Below are 20,800 nucleotides of genomic sequence, written 5' to 3'. Positions count from 1 at the left end.
ACATCATGACATGCAGGACATTATCATATAACTAATTCAGATAATAACTGTAATTAATAATATTCTGAAATGTAAATAACCAATAATAATAATAAGAAGAAGAAGAAGAAAAATAACTTATGAATTATATTTTATATTTGTACGCTATGAACCTAAAAAATTTCAACATTTATTTTTTATTTTCCTTGTTTAATGACAAACTCTTGCCCAATTAAGCCAAACTTTCGCCTTTGCCCCCTCCCTCCCAGAACACGTTTTCGACATTTCCAAGCTTTCCTAAACGCAACATGTGGTCATCGCTCATTAGCTCCACGGCTAGCTCCTCCCAAAGTGGAACAGAGTAAAACTGTAATCATTGTTGGTGGGTTCAGTCCAGTGAGACCAGACTGGTTGTGTCTTTCCTGTAATTCTCAGATGTCCGGGGCTACGTCTCCTTCTGGCGTGTGGTGAAAGGCTGAGGACCAGCCGGGCTCGGGCAGAAACAGGATGGCTTCCACCAAATCCCTGCGGCTTTTGTTCATTTTCCCCTTTGTCTCGGCAGCGCTGGGTGAGTAACCCCGTGTTTATATCTGCATTTAGCAGCAACTTTAACAGCAGTGTAACATTAAACGGGAACGTGGAGTTATAAATAAACGTGGAAGTGTCGCTGTGAACCGGTCGTAAGGAGGTTGAGTCCCATCAAAGCCCTTGAATCCCGGATTAGCGGACAGCTAGCATGCGCCACGACGAGGAGCTGGAATTTCCTGGGATTTTTGAAGTGAACTGGTCGCGTCATTACGACAGTCCGCTCTGATCGATGCGGTTTTATTTTGAAGCCGACATCTCCCCAGGATTTAATTTGCGATTTCGCCCACCAGTTGGAAACGTGAAAGAAGATGATAACAACGGGAATTGATTTGTTAATGATTTGATCAATTCAAGTGAATATTTTTGCTATCAATAATACACCAACTTCGTAAATGAGCTTTTGGGGGGGGGAAATTGTCATGTTTTTCTTCATTTCCTCTTTCTAGTTTTCGGTATTACCCAACATTTTACTGTTCATTCCGGTATTATCTTACTGTTTCTACAGAATGTGATGCAACAAAGCCAAAATATGTATTAAATTAAACGAAGCTCTGCAGCATGCATTTATGTAAGCACACACGGACTTTTTCCTCCTGGATGTTTTGGAGTGAGCGTCTCGTTTAAGGACTGCAGTAAATAATTTTCCTGACCGGCATTTTAAACGCTCTGGCCTTCCTGCAGCAATGCGGCCCTACAACTTGCATAACTAAGTACATAAGCTTTGTTTTTTTTGTTTGTTTGTTTTACTCATGTGGTTGTGACACTTATGCCAACACAGCAGGATGAACACTTTTTAGAGCCTCAAAGCCTGGTGCATTCATTTCAGCTTTTATTGTCTGTACCTTTTATTCGGTCAATTCATCAACCTATCAGTTGTTCAGCCCATTTCTGTTGCCAATTTGTTTGACCATCAATTATTTGTCTATCCTTCAGTTTTACCACTTTATATTAACCCATCTGTTTGTCATCCATAATTCATTCACCTCTTCTGTCGTTCTTCTCCATTTTTTTTTGCAGGTTTAATATCTTCCAGAACTGTCCGTCTTTATTATTTATCCTTTTAAATTAAGATAGATTGAGAAACAGAGGACACAGAAACCTTGTTTCACGCACGCATCACGCCAAACCATTTACATGTAATTCCTACCAGAATTTAAATAAACACTTCATCCGACCGGGTAAAATCCACGTCAGTGGAACGTGTAGCAAAAATAATTCCCAAAACATAAAGACTGATTTTTACAGTGAAGCTGTACAACAAAAGAAAGTACACCCTTTTTTTAAAATCTAATTCGGTCTACGATGTCATGGTAGAATCGGTGGTTTATGGTTTTGTACTTTATATCGCCTGTAAACAAATAAACTAGGCCATTTGGAGGCTAAAGTCTCAGGTTTAAAATGTCTGAGATCATTCACAGAGAAAAGAACACTGCAGAGTTTAATACAGTAAAGACGCAATTATTTCATCAGAAAAACATAACATCGCTGTTGCATTAGTTACTAAAAGCAAATCAAGCTTTTAGTAACTACTTAAGATCCGCCGTATCTGGACTGTAAAGTATCATGCAGTTTATCATATTTGCTGCCAAGCTGTGGAATCAGTACTGATCTACTGTGACGTTGCAATAAACTTTCTAACGGGATCATAATTTTTTGTAGCCACCTGACCTTTACAGACGGTTTCAAATCAATAAGATTTGATCCAAAAAACTGATCAATCACTGATTTGTCAATGGGCAGCAATACAAACATATTACTGTTTGTAAAGGTTTGATGTCGATCAGTTCTGGGTAAACTGGAACCAGTACGGGTTCTAGATGTGTTCGACAACTCTACCTGGTTTTCTCAAAACCAAGACAGTTAAACTACAAATTATTCAACCAAGAGGTTTGTATCTGATGGGAAACGAGATGGGTATGTCTCAGAAGGTATAAACGACACAAGGGGCATTTTGAATGACATTCTCAATTTTTACTTTTATTGAAAATCTCTTGTCTGTTGGGGGGGAACAAAAGCAGCAAAACTATACAATAGTCAGTGGAGGGAGGAAAAAAAAACATTTCTGGTATTACAACAATCAGTTCCATCTTTTTTCAAGTTTCCCCCTGGTTATTTTGATGAGCTGGCTGCTCCACAACGGTAATATTGCATACAAGCAGAAGCACCATGTTGGTCAAATTATTAGATGACTTTAAATCTGTGGGGCGGGGTTCCTCTAAACAAGCGATTCAGCAACTTTTTAGACGCCGAATCACCTCTTTAGCATGCAGTCAAGTTCTCCAAGGGCCTCGTTATTTCACTTGGATGTATTGAAGCAGAGACGCATGTAAACGTTGCAGGACACCTGTATTTTTGATTGTGCTGTGTGTAGTTTGTAAAGCAGTATTATTGATCTTGAATAATAATAATAATAATAATAAAAAACACCTGAAGGACTCTCAGCTGGAGTACTTTATTTAACAGCAATAGAGTCGCGTTAGAGACGACGTAAAGATAATTGCCTGTAATTTTCTGACCGAGTTGACCCTCAGCTATGGTATTGTACGGTAGGTATTTCTGGTCGAACGTTCAAGTGGTCCTGCTCAAAGTAAGCGTAGCATCCTCCATCGTTTACCAGAATAATGATGACTCAATCAACGGTCTGCTGAACATCCTCACAAGGTCGGGGTCGGCAGTAAATCGCATTTCCTGCAGAATGATCACACTCTGCATGCAGTTGTTATAAATCTACCAATGTTTTTTTTTATATTTATATATATATATGTATATTATTATTTCTTTTTACTCATGAGTTTAATGTTAGCTTCAGCTTTTAGAAGATGGAGAAGTCTGAGCAGTTCCCGCGTTGTCAGAAGTTAAAACTTTAGTTTGAAGTTATTGAATACTTTGACGGCTTGACTCGTGGGAAAACTGGTGCTCCCACAAATAGTTTCCCCCCACGTGGTCAAATTTATGAGCGGTTGAAATTTCTTTTAAAAGTCACCACGTAAAGGAAAAAGCAGTTGTTGTTTTTTTTTTTTATTAATCTTTATCTTTCTCATCATAATGGTCTAAGCTGCAGAACAGGAGGGAGAGGAAATGAGACTCTGAATGGAGTGACTTGTTGGGCTGCTGTAGGTGGAAGGGATTCTTTTTCTGTAAATAAGCGGTCCAAGTCTTTCTCATGGAAAGACTTGGACCGCTCAGAGAACTGCCTTATTAGTCTGTGGTAAATAGCTAGAAGGACGATTTGATTTCCAACATCTGGCTCTTTGAACACATCACCTGAACAGACAGCTAAAGGTTTTATTTTTCTAATTAAGTTTAATTACTTATTTTAACCTCTTTTGCAAGAGCACCCTGGGAAATACAGGCGGGAACGCAAAACACAACAGATGTGAAACGCTGAACGTGCAACAATCAGATGAAACATGAAAGGTGATGCAATGACGGATTCTCCGCTTGTGTGGGAAAGCTGTTTTTTTGCTTTTTTGGTTTCTTAACAGAACATAAGCCAGGTCACCACTTAACCCGTTCTTTAAAGTGAAAATGCAGTTCAGTCGTCCTGCATCCAATTTCCTCTCTACTTGGATACACATTTTAATTGGCCCAAACAGAATGTCAACAAATTAGAGGAACATAGATGTAAACAATAATATTTTTGAGCACGTTATATTAGGAAAATGCCTCAAAAATGATAATCTAAAATGTGTTAACAACTTTTTAGCTTTACAGATCAGACGTTTTTCTTTGAGAGATTTTGTTTATGCTGCCTGCATTACTAACTGCACATTCCAAGGGTACACATGTACCAGCGATGTAAAGAAATGCTTTGGCAAGACTAGGCAGGACGGGAAACTCGATCTGATTTTTATATTTTTTATTTTTTTTCTCCACACACTACCTGCATTGTCTTTATACTTGGCACTTGATAATGTTTCAAGCGCCAAGTGCTGTTTTTTTTTATTAGGCATTTTAGGCTTCTCTTTGTTAAAATTATTCCACGGTTCACTCCTTTGCGGTGTCTGAACGCAGTTCTTCATTTGCCAGCTGTCAATATGACGATGGGTCAAACTTGGATAGGTTTCATGTACATGACGTTTACATTCATAGTGGTGACGACTGATGTGAAAACTTCCATCCATCCATCCATCTTCTTCCGCTTATTCGAGGTCGGGTCGCGGGGGTAGCAGCTTCAGAAGGGAGGCCCAGACTTCCCTCTCCCCGGCCACTTCTTCCAGCTCTTCCGGGGGAATCCCGAGGCGTTCCCAGGCCAGCCGAGAGACATAGTCCCTCCAGCGTGTCCTGGGTCTTCCCCGGGGCCTCCTCCCGGTGGGACGTGCCCGGAACACCTCACCAGGGAGGCGTCCAGGAGGCATCCTGACCAGATGCCCAAGCCACCTCAACTGGCTCCTCTCAATGTGAAGGAGCAGCGGCTCTACTCTGAGTCCCTCCCGGATGACTGAGCTTCTCACCCTATCTCTAAGGGAGAGCCCAGCCACCCTACGGAGAAAACCCATTTCGGCCGCTTGTATCCGCGATCTCGTTCTTTCGGTCATGACCCAAAGCTCATGACCATAGATGAGGGTGGGAACGTAGATGTGAAAACTTGTGAATTTCAAAATGGACTCAATTTAGAGATGACTATGTAGATCGTTTACATTTTTCCTGGACATAATTGGACCGTTAATCATTTAAATAATGCGTGTGTTGGATTGTGACAGGAGTGGTGGACTGGAGTCTCTTAATGCGACTTCAGTGAAGCCACAGAGAGATGTATAAATCGCACATCCGATGGGATATTGTATCTAAAAATAAGATTGTTGTGAAAACTTTGAACCTCCTTTTCAACTAATATTTTATGACACATCAGCGTTGTGTGGATTTGTCACTCTACTCTGTAGTGGGATTTTTGTTTTGACCTTTTTTTCTTTTTTTGGACTCGATTATGACGACCGTTATAAAAATGTCACATCAGTCTCAAAGAATATGACTTCCGGTTTTCTTTTTCGCCATCACTCAATTCTTAGACACCACACAGTTGCACCTGGTGGCTGGCTGCTGGTAGTTCAGCTTGCAGGTTAAAGTATTTAATGGCTTTGTCATTTTATCTTAAAGTAAATCTTGAGTTTTTGTAGTTTAATCTTCTCTCCCTTAAGACTCAACAAAGGTAAATACCTCAGTAATGATATAGTAGGTGCATTTTTAGTTTCGCATGGTTTATTTGCAGGTAAAGCAGCAAATTAAGATTATTTAGGATGGATTTGACTGGCAGTGTGAAGAGTCATGGTTGGTTGAATGTGAGTCAGACAGGAATCGTGTCGGTATCAGGCGTAAACTTGGTCTTTGTTTCTGAATTTGAAGTTTAGACATAACCACCTGCGGGTGTTTCTGTGAACCCGGGCTCTGTGGTGAAAGGCTTTGGGTTTGAGTCTGTGGCTTTGGTGATCCTTCTGTGTCTATTACACGATTAAATGGGGTGGATGCTATTCGTCTTGAACAGCATGAGATGTTTGAACCTGTTGAAAAAGTGAGTCATGCGCTAATCTGCTAATACCACGCCTGAAAATAAATGAGTCACTACGTAGAGATAAAACCTATGCTCCCGGTGAATGGGAAATTTCTTAAATTACCTGTCATTGATGGCCTGTGGCGGTTCCCCTCACGGTTTTGTCCTGTGGCCTGAATAATACCTCTGGGACGGTTTTGACGACGTCGGCAGAATCAAAACAAAAGCACCGAATGACAAACTGACCTGCTTGTGGTTTGACGGTTGGCAGGAAGTGAAATTCAGGTTTGAACGCTGCAAGTGATGTGAAGGAAGAAAGTAAAACTGAAAATGGAGCAACTGAAATAATAATTTGGTAATTAACATGTAAATCCTCATAATGCATAAGCCTTTCATGAGGACATTTCATCAGATGGTTGAAATGACAAAAGCTAATGAAGAAATCTAAGAATTTCTTACTCGGGCATAAAAGTTAAATTACAAGTCTTTCTGGTGTTTGTTTCCCCCCCCCCCAAGTTAATATGCTGCTTGTAGTGTTTCTTAAAGAAACTGTCTTTGTTCTTCAAAACGAAAAGCACCAATTAATCGGCCAAATGTTTGAATTATCCAGATATGGTTATAAAATGTCATGTTATAAAATATGCCACCTGGCTATACAATGCCCAAGTCTGTGCTAATTTATTAAAAAAAAAATTCTGCGTTCATTTATAGGTTATTTATTGGTTAATATATTGCATGTGATTGCTTGTTATTTGTTTATATCTAGTCATTTTTGAACTAACCACTTTTAGGTAGATGTAGCTTTTAACAAATAAGCAATTTCCCCTTGGGGATCAATAAAGTATATTCTGTTCTATTGCCCAAATTTAATTTATCCCTATTTATTAAATGTTTCAAAGATAAAGATTCCCATAAGTTGTGAGATATCCGATTATTTTTATTTAAATAAACACATAATCGGCCAAAGGTTTTGATGTGTGCTTGGATGCATGAACGGGGATAATTTAATGATTCCTACAGCCATCAAGAGCTTTTTTTTTTTTTTCTCCCGTATTCTTATCAGGCTTGGCAAAAAAAAAGGTGAATTGTAAAGTAAGATGCCAGAAAATTAGAAATCTGTAAGTTCAAGTGCTACCAGTTGTCTTTTGGGGACGGTTTGCATTTCAGCTCGTCATATTTGTCGTGTACTGTACATGCATAAAAGGATGAGAACCAAAGAAAAAGTTCAAAGCGTTACAGTTTTGTGTTGCAATCACGTTGACCTTATCAGATCTTAACGGGATGCAGCAGGTTTGCAGGCTTCCTGGTTGAACAAAGGCCCGGCTTTAAGGGTGTGACGGCATCGCGCTCAGAAGAAACCCAAAGGTTCTGACAAAGTCACAACAGTTGGTATGAAGATGCATTCAGGCAGAGATCCAGGTGTGTTCTGCATGTCTGTGTTAAAGTGAAGGGTGACGTGGAATATTCTGGTGAAGCTGACCCATTACTAATTACCCTGTTTTCTCCCAAGTAGGGTGATGATTAAAGGACAAAATGATTATTATGTGCGAATTTAAATCTGTCCAACTGGAAAATAAATGTATTCAATTCCTAAAACAGTCAGGCTGTTTGGTTTGAAGTGAATTGTTCTGAGTTTCTGACAGGCGTTTTATCGTTCATGTTCGTCAATGTTTGTCGTTTGTAGGTTCATTGCAGAGCTGCCGTCTGAAAGCGGACTCATATTTGTTCTTCCACACAGATCCAACCTCTTTCTTTTAAAAGCCTCATTTCATCACCATGATGAACCTGAACCACATAAAAAAAATCCAACTTTTTGTTTTGTTTGTGGCGCGTTATCAGAAGGCATTCCCCCGCCGAGTTCTTGGAGGCTTTCTTTCCTCATTTCGGATGTTTGTTCACAGTGATGTGGTCAAATTTTCTTCTAATATTTGGGTCGCAACTGGTACAGAAATTCTGGAGGAAATCTTATGTGATCTAGTATCAAGCAAAGGAAGGAAGGAAGGAAGTTGGGGAGCTCTGCTTCGATCTGCATGCGTTTTCAATCGCCCCAAGTGTCTGCTGGGTAACGGCTCAGTGAACCTGAGTTTATGTTTCAAATGCTTGTTTTATGTGACTTTTTTTAATATTGCACCATTGATTGTGCGTGTCAAGATGCTGTGCAGGACAATCAGGCAGCTTACAAACTTCCCTGATGACGGTGAAGGACATTTTTCTTGTCATTATTTTTTGCAAAGCATTGCTGAGAACGCTGGTCAGGACACCTCACTTTTTTTAGGAACTGATGCCATCTGCTTTCTCTTCCTGCTTCTGTTAGACTTTTTTTTTTTTTGGGTTGAAGCAGTGGTTCTCCACTGGTGTAGATCGAGTCCTGCCTCAGAGGAGAATACAAGATACAGTCAAATAAGAAAAAATAGATTTGGTCAGTAGTGTTCCTTTGAATTTCATGTACTTCCATTATTTTCTCAGGATGAATGAAGAAGTAAATGAACTATTTACATAAACATGAGGTTTATGTTCGAGCCAGATGGATGTTTTTAGTCCAAATAAACTGCTTCACTAGCCTATTTAAAAAAAACAAAAACAGAAAACGTTTAGAGAACCAAACAGTAAATTGGTTCAAAAATTGAAGTTAATTTATAAAACTCTGCACTTTCTAGTGAATTCTTGGCCTCCAAATTTTATTGCAATCAGCATTTATGACATTACAGTAGTATAATATCATACTGTGTGTTTCACCGTATGCCTGGTCACAGTTCAGACATAACGTACGTTCAGTTTTTAACCTGTTGAAATGAGGCTTTGGCGTCACATTTAGAAAAGCTTAAATCCCAAAAATCTAAATTAGAGAAATTAAATTACAAGACTAACAAAATCGGCATGTGATCCAGGTAACAATGTAATGGTGTAAAAAAGTTTGCCTTGTTTCATTTTGTCTAAGCAAAAAGATTTTCATTTCCTTTTTAAATTAAATTGTCAGGATTTTTTCCCCCCGCCTGAATAAGGAAGGGAACATCAACCGTATTTAACAGTATACTATGCCGACTGCAAGGAAACAAAAGCCGTGTGTGCTGCTGAAACCTCTCGTTTAAGCTCATCAGCGTTCTGTGGTAGAAATATTAGGTGTTTTTGAACGATGTTGCCAGTTTTTTTTCCAGTACCAGTACTTTAGTTTAGCTACTCGCCGATACCAAAGAGATGACAAGTTTTTACTTCACACAATACTTTAGAAAACAAAATGCATTTAATTTAGAACAAGATGGCTCTTCTTTTTAAGACTACAGTCCCTCTTACTGTTTGCACATATCATGAATAGTGCATGACATACAGATTTAGTTTTCAAAAGTTTTATCAAATTAATTGTTAAAAGAAGCATTTTTTGCTAAAGCTTATCTATATACAACCCGACCTCAAACTCTGGCCAAAATTATTTGCTTGATGGTTGGACAGCCTACGAAACACACAAGCGAAAACCAAAAGATAAAGTTGATGTACTTATGATTTCTTTCTATTCATTGTATGTACAACTTTAGCCTCAGATGTCCATTTTCATGTCTTTGTCTCTGTGGGTTTACAACATTTAGCACAGCGTCAAACGATGCCTCATCACTACACTTAGAAAAGTGGCAGCAGCACAACAACGTTCTTTAGCAAAGGAATTTCTTGGCTAACAAAGCAATTAAGGTGAACGTCATACACTTTAAATTGATGTTTAACTATTAGGTACTAGTTGAGTAAATGCTGCTTTTGGTTTTCTCTCTGGTGGCAAATAAAGAAATAATGTTTCTTTATTTGAGTTTATTTGATGGGGACAGACACACATTGACATAGACGAACTGAACAAAACAGCAGTCCCATGTTTGCGTCATAGTGCAATAGCAACAGCTAGTTAGCAGTGCTTGTCCCTAGATGGGCCTTTTAAAAAGTACGTCTAAAAGTTAAAATGATAATCATTTAAAATAGTACAACATAATGTTGGCGACATCAACAAACAAACAGTGAAACATGAAACATTAAAAATGGGTACAGTTCTGTTTCTGACATAACCAGTTTAGTTTGTTTCTTGAACGTACTAAAACTGGATACAGACTTTATTTTTCTAATATTAAACATCCAAAGTGTTAACTAACTCTGAGCACTTTCCTCCAGATTTCAAGGAGCATAAATTCAGATTGACAGTCGTATATTACGAATGTGTGTGGGTGAATCTTGTGGTTGACGGCTTCAGCTGCTAACTTTAGTGCTGTGGTTATCACCTTTTTTTTTTCTACAGTGTGTGACTGAGTTCCCACTCAACCCCACTAACGTCTGTACTGAACATGCTCTTTTTTTTGTTTTGATTTTTTTTTTTTTTTTACCCCTGTGGTGGATCTTATTTGTCTCGTGTTTAAGATCACAAGAGGAAACGAAACTGAAGGTGTTTTTTTTTTTTTTTTGTTTTGTTTTTTGTCTTCAGATGTTTAAGTGACTCATAAAAGCGTGGGTGGGAAATCTGTAGCTCATGTGACAGAAATGACAGAAAATGGCCAAAGTCCAGCTGAATGATGAATACACGGCTACGTATCGCTTTCCCTTCCTTATTAATTTTACAGATCTTGTCTCTTAAAATAGTTAAACACGGTTTCCCTCTTCATAAATCACAGAAAATATGAAGTGAAGGCAAATAGAGGGGAGTCTGTCAGTTTACTGAAGCGTGGTTGCCGTTTTGAATGGATGCAAGTCTTAAAGGACTTTGTCAGCCTGATTATAAAGTATTGACTCTAAGTTTAATAATGATGGTGCAAATTAAAATGCAAACCTCAGCAAGGGAGTTGCCACCAGCTGCCTGGCTGGAGGGAAGGCAGCGGTCTGCTTCTGCTGCTTTTGTTTTAGAGGAAGTTTGTTTCCAGTGTTGTATAAAGTACTGAAATCTCAGAGTCAAGTAAAAGTACAAGTACCTCTCCAAAATATGACTTTGGTAAAAGTCGAAGTCACTGACTGAAATGTTACTTGAGTTAAAGTCTTAAAGTATCTGAAACTTCTTGTACTTAAGTATGGAAATTACTGTAAAAATGGATGTACTCAAGTAATGTAATGAAAAGTACAAGTAAAAAGTAAAACAAAGCAAATGCAGTTTGAATGACATTTTTTATATTTTGGTAAACTTGTCAAATACACTTAAAATAATGTACACAACCAAGTGCAGGCAAAATTAAACCTGCTAATAGATATACCTGCAGGCATCATTTAGTTAAGAAAATTAGGTGCTTTACCTATAGCACAAGGTTAACTTAACCTGCTTTACAACTGAACCAGCTTCTTAGTAAACCCTCCAGGACAGAAAATACAAAGTTTTTGTAAGCCTTAAGTTTTCCCTTCAAGTAAGGTCAGTGCTGAAAATGAGAAAAATAAATAGTACAGAAAATGTGGCCAACATGAAGAAAAAGAGCTGTTACGATTACTCTACTTCACAAATCAGTGAATCAGTCAATGCTACAGTCAGTAGGTGGTGCACACAACTGGTCATTATGCAAAACAAAAGAAGAATTGGGAGGGAAATGCAGCTTATTGGCATCTGTAAACCTGATTTTGAACTTGCATGCCTTTCCTATATTCGTTAAATTTAGTCTAAATTGCTATCGCTATGGCTTCTGTCCCCCTTGAACAGAGGAGTCTAGGTAGCCTGCTACAGTCAACATTAGGCCTAAGCTAAATACACCACGTGTGGAACTGAAACAATGCCAAACAAAGTTCATTTATGGTCAAGATTTCACAATACAGTAGTGCCTAGTGACCAAGCTATAGTTACTGAAACAGGAGGATTATAACCATTTCATAAGAAGTTACCTCGATATGTTTCTTCAAGTTGGACGGGGAGTTTTTGTAAGATAGAATTTCCACATCTTCGGGCAGGAATAACATAAACTGCATGCGGTACGACGAATCTTTAACACCCACGAAAGAGTGTATTGTGTTTAAATAAGGCCATGGGCTCTCATCACCAGCTGGTGGTTCCCCTGGAGCCGTGTCCGACGTAGTTGCAGTCGTTGTGGTCTCCGTCTCCTCCTCCTCCATGTGGCTGCTGCTGATTGCGAGACTTGCTTTGTGTTTAATGGGAGAAGCGAAACAGGTGTATCCTATTGGAGGTGATGAACAAGCCCAGGCAAGTAGGCTACTGACTTTGTTCGGTAGCCTACTTGCTACTTGCTAATCAGTAGGTGGGGTCAAAACACTTGCGTTTCTCTCTCTCGCTTTTTTGTAACGAGTAACTAAACCACACATTGAAAATGTATCGGAGTAAAAGTACGCAATTAAGTTCGGAAATGTAGTGAAGTAAAAGTGAAAGACATCAAAAATGTTCATACTCCAGGAAAGTATGAAGTACTCCAAAATATACTTAAGTAAAGTAGTGAAGTATTTTTACTTCGTTACTATACAACACTGTTTGTTTCCTCTGACGATGTTGGGACGTTGCATGAAGGCTGTGGCTCTTCTTATGGGTCACAACGTCTTAAGATATTATATTTATGTTCTAACAAAGTGCAGTAAATCAAGAGCTCATGTTGGACATCTGTGGTGTGGGAGAAAACTACAGATGCCTCTAAAACTTTAGAACATCATAAAAAATTCAACATTTTTAGCCTACGAGAGTGAAACTGATACGAATTCATGTGTGTAAAATATTTCAAGTCTTTATCACTCTGTTGACGATTATTTATTATAGACGATAATGAATCAATAATAGTTTTACTTTCTGGAACTTGATTTAAAAAATACAATATTTATATTAACACTTTTGAATCTGTACACTTGATGTCTTGAAAATCTGTGCATCGGTTTGCCAACACTGCCCTCTAGTGGTGAACTTATCAAACATGTCAAAGTCTATATATATAATGGAGCTTAATGCATTAGTCCATCATCAAAACGTTTAGATTTCAGCAATTCAATCCAAAAGTTGAAGCTTTGCCTAATTTAATTGATGTTTTTATTTCAGTTAATTTCGATGGTTGTGGCTTTCAGCTCAAGGAAAACCTTGAAAATACTTCAATCTTACTTTGGGGAAAAGTGTCCGAACACTCGTATTATATTTCATTTTATTCTGAGGAAGTGTTTTATGTTCTTATGTGCTGTAATGAATCTGCTACATACATTCATCATAAAAAGTTTAGCGACGGTCTGTAAGCTCTGACTCTTTGATATTAAACGTTATGACTTTATCATTTTAAATGTGTTTGATCATCCAGCTCCTCATCATGTCTCAGGTCTGATCTGTGTTCTGTGTTTCCACAGTGGCACCTCCGACCAACGTAACCCTAACCTGCCGAAACCTGCGGAACATTTTGCACTGGGATTATGAGAACGATGTTCCTGGGCTTAGATTCCACGTTTTGATCAGCTCTGATTCAGAAATGCCAGGGTATATTTTATTTTTCTATTTTTGTTCCGCTTTATCACAGTATATTTGCATGGTATTTTTCCCCACAATCTAATCGGTGCAAAAATTACACTTGAAGCATATTTGTTCTTTTCAACTGAATACCCGTAGTTGTCGCCCTGTCATGCATTTTATTTAACTCGTTAACTTGCAAATTAGTGCGCCTGTATATAAGAGGGTGGAGAATGTGAGTAAATGGTTTTGGGTTAGAAACTGTATTTAAATACAGAACAAAATATATTTTTCTTTCTAAAACACCCATTTCCCCTTTAACTGTTCAGTTGTCTCTTCCACCCAAAGCTTCAAGTAATTTTCTGATTTCTTTTTTTTTATCTCACCAGTTGTCCTCCAGAAATGGAGCTTAACGAATCTTCTCGACAAGCGGATCTTTCTTTTCTGTCGAATGAGGACAACGTATACTTTATCAGGCTAAAGGCCGTGCTGGGGGAAGATGAGTCCACATTCGCTCCAAAGAATGGAATCGAATTCACTTATTTCTCCAGTGCTCTGGACGGTGAGAAATGTAAGTATGTTCAGGAAGTAACAAAAACGTCAGAGCAGCTCAGAGACTTTGTACTGAAAGGTCCAGGCTGTTGGGGTCTTTTTTTTTTTTTTTTTTCCCCCAGTGTGATTAAAGTGGGTGTGTAATGATCCTTGCCGTTTCTCAGGTCTTTTGGATATCCCGCCCGTTGGCATCACTACCCTGCAACATCACCACATGCAGGTACATTTCAAGCATCCCTGGTTGGTGTACAAGGACGGGCTGTCTGGATGTAAGAAACGGAAGAAAAGTCACCAGGAGAACAACAAACTACCAAACTTTAAGTACACCGTCAAGGTGGTTGGCCAGGTGAGACTACTCCCTACCAGTTTGGTCTTTTGCCTCTAGCTTTCATCTCTCTAATTATAATAAGTTTATGAACGATTCCCATCTGGTTTTAGACCTCTGCACAGTAAACGGCTCTAATAAAAATCACAGTCTCCTACTTTCATCTAACTACTGTCATTGTACTGGACTTGAATTCCTCCTTTTATGTCAAAGGATGAATTCAGCCTTTATGTCAAAGGATGTGGTATCCTTGACAGAGGACACCACATCCTCTGTCAATGAGGATGTGATGTCCACATCTTCATTGACATTGACGCATTGACAGATGTCCTCTGTCAATGAGAATGACACGCCGTCATTGGGAGAAACACAATGACTGCGTGTGGGAGAAATGCACCCCGTCATTGGGAGGGGTGTGTTTCTCCCACATGCCCCTTCACTGGTTCCTCTCCTACTGTCCAACCATTCCCAGTATATCTTAACATTGGGAAACAAACTATTCCCAACATTCTTCTATTTTCTCTGGTGTACCACTAGGCTCAGTACTTGGCCGCCTTCTATTTATCATTTTCCTCCTTCCTCTTGGTCATGAAAAAACACAAAATAGACTTCCATTGTTATCCCGACAACACCCAACTCTATATCTCATCTAACCATCCAGGATTCTACCACTCTCTTCCCTTTCTGATTGTCTTTAGGAAATCAAATCTTGGTTTTCCTCCAACTTGTTGAAACTTAGTAGCAATAAAACTGACTAATTGGTACCAAATCTACACTAGGTAAAATACACAGGTTTCCCATTAACATTGATATCTGCTTCATTTTTCCATTCCCTATGGTGAGGTGTTAGGGTGCTACTGCTTACACAAGCAGAGATTGATGTTTGAATCTGCTTTTGCAGGAGCAACTGTGCAGAACTGCTTAGAAACTATTTGCTTTAGTGTTCTGTTTTACCCACAGTATCACTCCGTCAGTCATATTAAATCGATCCTGCTGTCTGTTCTTGAAGGATAAGTCCCACACCATTGACTGTGAGGAAGCTGTGTGTGAGACCAGACTGCAAGTGGACATGAAGCAGGACAAACACTGTCTGAAAATCAATGGAGAGCTCAAGATGATGACTGTGGTGTCCACAAAGGAATTCTGCACCCAGAAAGCCCCACCGCCTCTCAGTTGAGTAACGTTTCATTGATATAAGTTGTGATAGTCGAGGCTTTTTTGTTAATATCAAGCAATGAATGATTTAAATAGCTCAGCACAACTAACATTAAACTCAAAGGGACACTTTTAAAGCCTACCTCCTTCTCAAAAAAGCATATTCCACCCTGATCAGGTTACTTATGATGTTATGATCTGCTGCGAATGCGTTTCATAGTCAGACATCAGCATTTTACTCCTCACAGGTTAAAGCCTCCAGTTCATTTATATTCTAGGGGCTTTTTTGTGCTGCAGCCCTTTTTTTAAAAAAACATCTTTGCCAAGATTTTAAGTCAGGCAGGAAAGAATGGCACTTCCAGGACTTGTTCTGAAACTGAGCCAAGCAATTCCAAGCACAATTTCCTGTCTCGTCATCACGATTTCTCTCAGGATTTCCCAATACATGAGTGAATCCATCTTTTCCTCCCCATCTTGCTGGTTTCCTGTGACACCAGTGAGCATCTGCCAATACTTCACTGCTGGCCTGGTGTTTTCACCTCTATATCCATTCTTCTCTGGGGAGACGTACAGTATCTACTGATAATAAACTTTATTTAAAAAGGGACAATGCACAACTCAAACATAAATGTCACCATTTGATGCGCTGTACCAGACTGCAGCAAAAACTAATTTGTATCTGTAGACCCCTATTGGACCAGAAAGCTCCAGTTTTGGTTCATCGTGTTAAGATTCTCAGAGCGGCCTTCGACAGCCTCCTCTTTCCGCCACCAGATGGCGTAGTTCCTGTTTCTAAAACTTGCTAACTTGTATTTTGTAACTGAACGCTCCTTTTGTCTCTGTATCCTCTCCTGTTTGTGTTTGGTGGTACTGGAGATGTTCTACCTCAAACACATCAGATGGACAAACCTTTTATCAAATGTTTTATTTAAGGGGTGAATAATTTTGAGCCAACGGGATTCATTGTAAGCAGTATTTGGTGTTTTAATATGGATAACATTGTGATGATCAGTTTTGCTGTTCCTTTCTGAGCAACTTTGACTGAAAGCAAGTTGTAGTTGATTCTGTAAGGAAAAACCTAAGTATCAAAAATGAGAACGAAAGAATCGGAAAGTCACTCGAAATGAATTTCAATTTTAACAATTTAAAAGATCTTTGAATGGATAAAGGCTGACGCTGAAAGAAAAACTTCCTCTTCACCAATTATATTTTGCTCAGTGTAAGTTGGTCACACAAAATCCCCCCAAAAAATATGCTGATGTGGCGACATGAAAAAAGGTTAAAGTGGTCCAAATATTTTTTAATCTTTCTTGTCCAAGTCATCAAGGAACTCTTACAATGGTAACCAGACTTCCAGCTGCTGCTGGCTGTAACTTTGTGTTTGTTCTTCTGCTTTGTTTAGATCACACCGGCCTCATTGTTGGCATCACCATCGCCGTCATAGCAACAGTGGCTTTTGTTGCCACCATGGTTTTCTGGAAAAAGACGAGACCCACCCCGCATAAATTCAAACCTTTTGTACGTTCAGACGGACAAAGCTCATCTGAATGGATGATTTTGTGTTTCAGCACTAACCTTGTTTTTTTTCTCATTTGTTTTAGATAATCCCTAAACCAAAGACGCTAGCGTTTAAACCCTTATCTGATGAAACCAGTCCTGTGAGAGTGGACCCTTCGCCGAAAAGTCCAGAAGAGCCGCCTGGGGAAACCATCAGTCGAAAGAGTGAAGAGGACTATGACCTACGCATCAAGTTGTCACCCAACAACCAGGCTCTTTCTGAAGAGCCGGAGGAAGAGAGCACGTCTGAAGACCCGTACATGAGCGGGCAAAAACTGGATAGTGACCCTGAAGAGCCAAACCTCGAAGAGACGACCTGCTCTCCTTATGAGCCCCACGCGGTGGTGCTGACGTTGGCTCCCGAGGACCACGCTGAGGGATACCGTGCCTGATTAATTGGTTTGATCTAGAAAAGATTAACGATACAATTGGGGGGGGGGGGGGGGACTGTTACATTGAGCCCTTTTCCTTCTCTTCACTGACTTAGCTGAGAATCATTGTCACACAGTGACACCTGCTGGCTGGACACTAGCATTACCACATTTAATGAGCTACTGAGCGCAGCAGAAAAAATATTCCTTTTAATTGCACTTTTTGTATATATATATTTTTTTTTTACCGCTAGTATTAGAGTAGCAAGTTAGATTTCAAATCACCTTTTAGCTTTAATTTTAGTGACTTTCGTTGTGCCGACTGCAGGGTTAGTTTTTCAGCACTTGCCATCACCAGAAACCTGTGAGCTGAGATGTAGATTTTTTTTTTTAAGAGGTGCAGTTTGTTTCTTATATGTATAATAATTAGCTAAGTGGGAGTGTTTTTTGTGCCTTTATAATCAATGTTTTACTGAGGTGAAAGTAAAGATGAATTAAATTTTGGAGAATCGTGAAAGTTGACGTCATTAAGGTGCGAATTAGTCCATCTTTGTCGAAGTGGAAAGTTTAAATCTTTGAGTGCCTCTTCTCTACGTTATCCAACTGACTCGGCACTTTATTCCCTCATTAGCTCCTAATCTGAGGTTATTTCTAGCGGTGATGTTTTTACCAACCTATCAGCAATCTCTCTTGCTTGCGGAGGTAGAGGAAGGAGAGGCAATAATAGCAATCTGAAAATACTGGTATAAAAACAAACTGGGAGATCATCTTTAGGTAAAAATGATACGCAGGAAATGCTGGAGTCCAGATCAGACTCTGGGATTGGGAATGTTCGTCGTCTATAAGACCAATCAGTATTAGTCAGGTCGTTCGAACTAAGGCTGCGTGATGTCGGTGAGATGCTCGATTGTGACGTCGTTGCTGAAAATTCGCCCATTTTCATTTTCCCCTTTTTGGTTTCCAAGTTTGCCCACTTCTGCCAGTGAGCTGCAGCGCCTCAAGACACTAAAGATATGCATCAGCTGTGAGCTTCAGGGACCGGAAATGGATTAAATCAGAGATATTACTTCCAGCCAGTCCTTATATTATTCAGCTCCACTGTAAACTGATTTGTCAGCAGACAAATATGGTTGTGCCAATGTTGGTTTTAATCTCCCAGCAGGCAGCTGAACAGGTATGCAGTGTAGTTATTAAAGATGCATTTGGCTCGCAGGATTTTAGTAGTAAGTTAGCTCAGTTGTTTGTTTTTTTCCGTCAACATTTTTATAAATGTCAAGAATTTCTAACTCTTAATTTTCCACTCTTAAAAAAAACAACTGTGGAATAGTCCTTTATTTTTGTGATACTAAGTACCAAAGTTGGAGCACCTCGTTCTTTCATATTTTAAATTTAAACGACCTTCATTCTTCTGTGTGGAAGGGTGAACGTCAAAAACATCTGACCCAGCTGCATGCGGTGCCTTGTGATAAACCCGCTCCGACTGTTTAATCTCATCCTGATTTAAACATTTAATGATGCGTTGGATCTGCCTTTTCACATACCTCGTTTTTATTTTCACTCCATTAATGTTCCAGCTTCAGCGCTCTTAACGATAGCCGGGTTTTGCTTTTGGTTCAAACTCCAGGCTCGTTCATTTTCATGCTGCTGAACAGCTGCGTTATGATTCCTTAAGATTATATCTTGCCATAATTTTTATTTTTGATTCCCTCACTTAAACAGAATGAGCTACTTTTAAAAAAAAATATTTGTCAACCTCTGACTCAATAAAAGTGTACCTGCTTGATAATTTCCGCCAGGAGAAAGAAAACCCATCGTGAATATAAAGTCATGTCAGTCGTTTTCATTTCAAAAGATTTCCACTTTTCTTCACCTTCCCAAGTGGCTGGATTTGGTGTGCGTCTCATTGAGCTCAGCTGTTAGCTAGCTGTTAGCTAACTATTAGCTAACTATTAGCTAGCTGTTAGCTAACTATTAGCTAGCTGTTAGCTAGCAGAGCCCAAAGGCTGCCGTAAAGCAGACAGGCAGAGCTGCCAACTTGACATAAAGTACCGTAAATACTTTAAACGTGAGCAGGTAGAAACAGAATCCATTAATATTCAGCAGTCAGTTGATGACGTCTGGGATAAAGAAGAGACATTGTGTGACTTTAATGTTTGCGAGACGTCGCTGCTCGCCTTGTTGTTGCAGTTGAGGCGATCTGTATCAGGTTTCTATGCCTTCTGGAAATGACCGTGATAAAACTGTTTGAAATGAGCACTTTGTTGGTCTTATTAGTTTTATTGTTTTGGGAGCGGCATGCATTTTGTTGTCTTATTTAACAGAGTCTGACATATAGTCTGGAAGTTTCTACTGGGGGATACATGTGAGATAAGAGACTGAAACATTTACTTAGCTAAGTAGTGATTTAGAGCAGTGGTCCCCAGCCACTGGGCCGCAGCAAAATTGCCCAATCTTGACTGGTCTGTGGTAATAAAAAGGTTGGGGATCACTGATTTACAGCATAGAGATGTTTTGTTGTTGGTTTTTAATGGCAGCTTTTGTGTTTTAAGCAATAACAGGATTTGAGATAAGTTGAGGTTACACATAAAGGTTCCTTTGTGTCTTCTGAAGCCCAAATAAGAAACCTTTATTGCAGAGTCACAGAAAGCTTCCTCTAAACGTTGACTGTTAAACCAACCAGTGTGCTGCTCCGGAGTTGCGTGCTAGCGGAGCGGCCGGGCCTTTGACTGCTCCCCTCTATGTTGTGGTTGCATGAAAAATTTCACTACTCAGAAATATGTCTGTACTTCTAAGTGTTGCTCGCAGCTGCCCGCCTGCTGTTTGTTAATCACCGTCTCTGTGGTTTCACTCGCATGTCAATGTTTCACGTATACAAAAATACATGCTTGTGTTTTTTTGTTTGTTTTTTTTTCCATAAACGTTGATTAAGTTTTGCAGAATCTCATGGATGTAATTCTCATTTCTCTCATGTCCTGGGTCTTTTCGCGTTTATGAAGGGAAGTTGGCATTTCGGTAAAGTGAGCCTCCAGATTACGGCTCTGGGACGGGCGGTGCTGCTCGACTCACGCGTCAGGCCCTGTGTTAAGGGAAGAACCGCGGCTCCCATTACGGGTCGTGACATTTGAATGCTCCGTGCGGTTTGTTCCTCTTGCGCCGCGTGACGGGGAAGACGTTTTGTCTGCTTTTGGATTTGTTTCCTTCCTTCCTTCTTTTTTTTTTTTTTCATTGTCTGACTGTTGAAGTGACCATATTAGTGCTTCCTGTGCCAGAACTCATTAAGTGTATTATCTTTATAATTGGCATGCATCTGGTGAGTTTCTTGTAATCTGCAGTAATTATTGGCCGGCTTTGTCATTGAACCACAGATTATTACAAATAAACTGTGTTCAAATCGTTTTATGTCCAGAACTGGTTATTTA

General features: G+C 39.5%; 1 protein-coding gene across 1 annotated transcript; it reads left to right on the top strand.

The window, feature by feature from the left end:
• Positions 1 to 311: 311 nt before the first annotated feature.
• LOC102216665 (interferon gamma receptor 1-like) lies at positions 312 to 20,777 on the top strand. The gene is made up of 7 exons (XM_005804185.2): positions 312 to 547; positions 13,325 to 13,451; positions 13,811 to 13,992; positions 14,138 to 14,319; positions 15,308 to 15,470; positions 16,856 to 16,971; positions 17,055 to 20,777. Exons 1-7 carry the CDS (start codon positions 487 to 489, stop codon positions 17,400 to 17,402), a joined length of 1,179 nt encoding a protein of 392 aa, XP_005804242.1. The 5' UTR covers positions 312 to 486; the 3' UTR covers positions 17,403 to 20,777.
• Positions 20,778 to 20,800: the final 23 nt, after the last annotated feature.

Source organism: Xiphophorus maculatus, chromosome 22, assembly GCF_002775205.1.
Source record: "Xiphophorus maculatus strain JP 163 A chromosome 22, X_maculatus-5.0-male, whole genome shotgun sequence".
Lineage (NCBI taxonomy): Eukaryota > Metazoa > Chordata > Actinopteri > Cyprinodontiformes > Poeciliidae > Xiphophorus > Xiphophorus maculatus.
The sequence above is the reverse complement of the archived record's forward strand: the minus strand, read 5'-3'. Positions and strand labels throughout refer to the sequence as shown.

Bases quoted from the DNA above. Each gene is read 5' to 3' on its own strand.
- LOC102216665 (XM_005804185.2), top strand. From the start codon at position 487: ATGGCTTCCACCAAATCCCTGCGGCTTTTGTTCATTTTCCCCTTTGTC. The intron at 548-13,324 runs GTGAGTAACCCC...GTGTTTCCACAG, and splicing joins CTTTGTCTCGGCAGCGCTGG to TGGCACCTCCGACCAACGTA. The intron at 15,471-16,855 runs GTTGAGTAACGT...TGCTTTGTTTAG, and splicing joins GAAAGCCCCACCGCCTCTCA to ATCACACCGGCCTCATTGTT.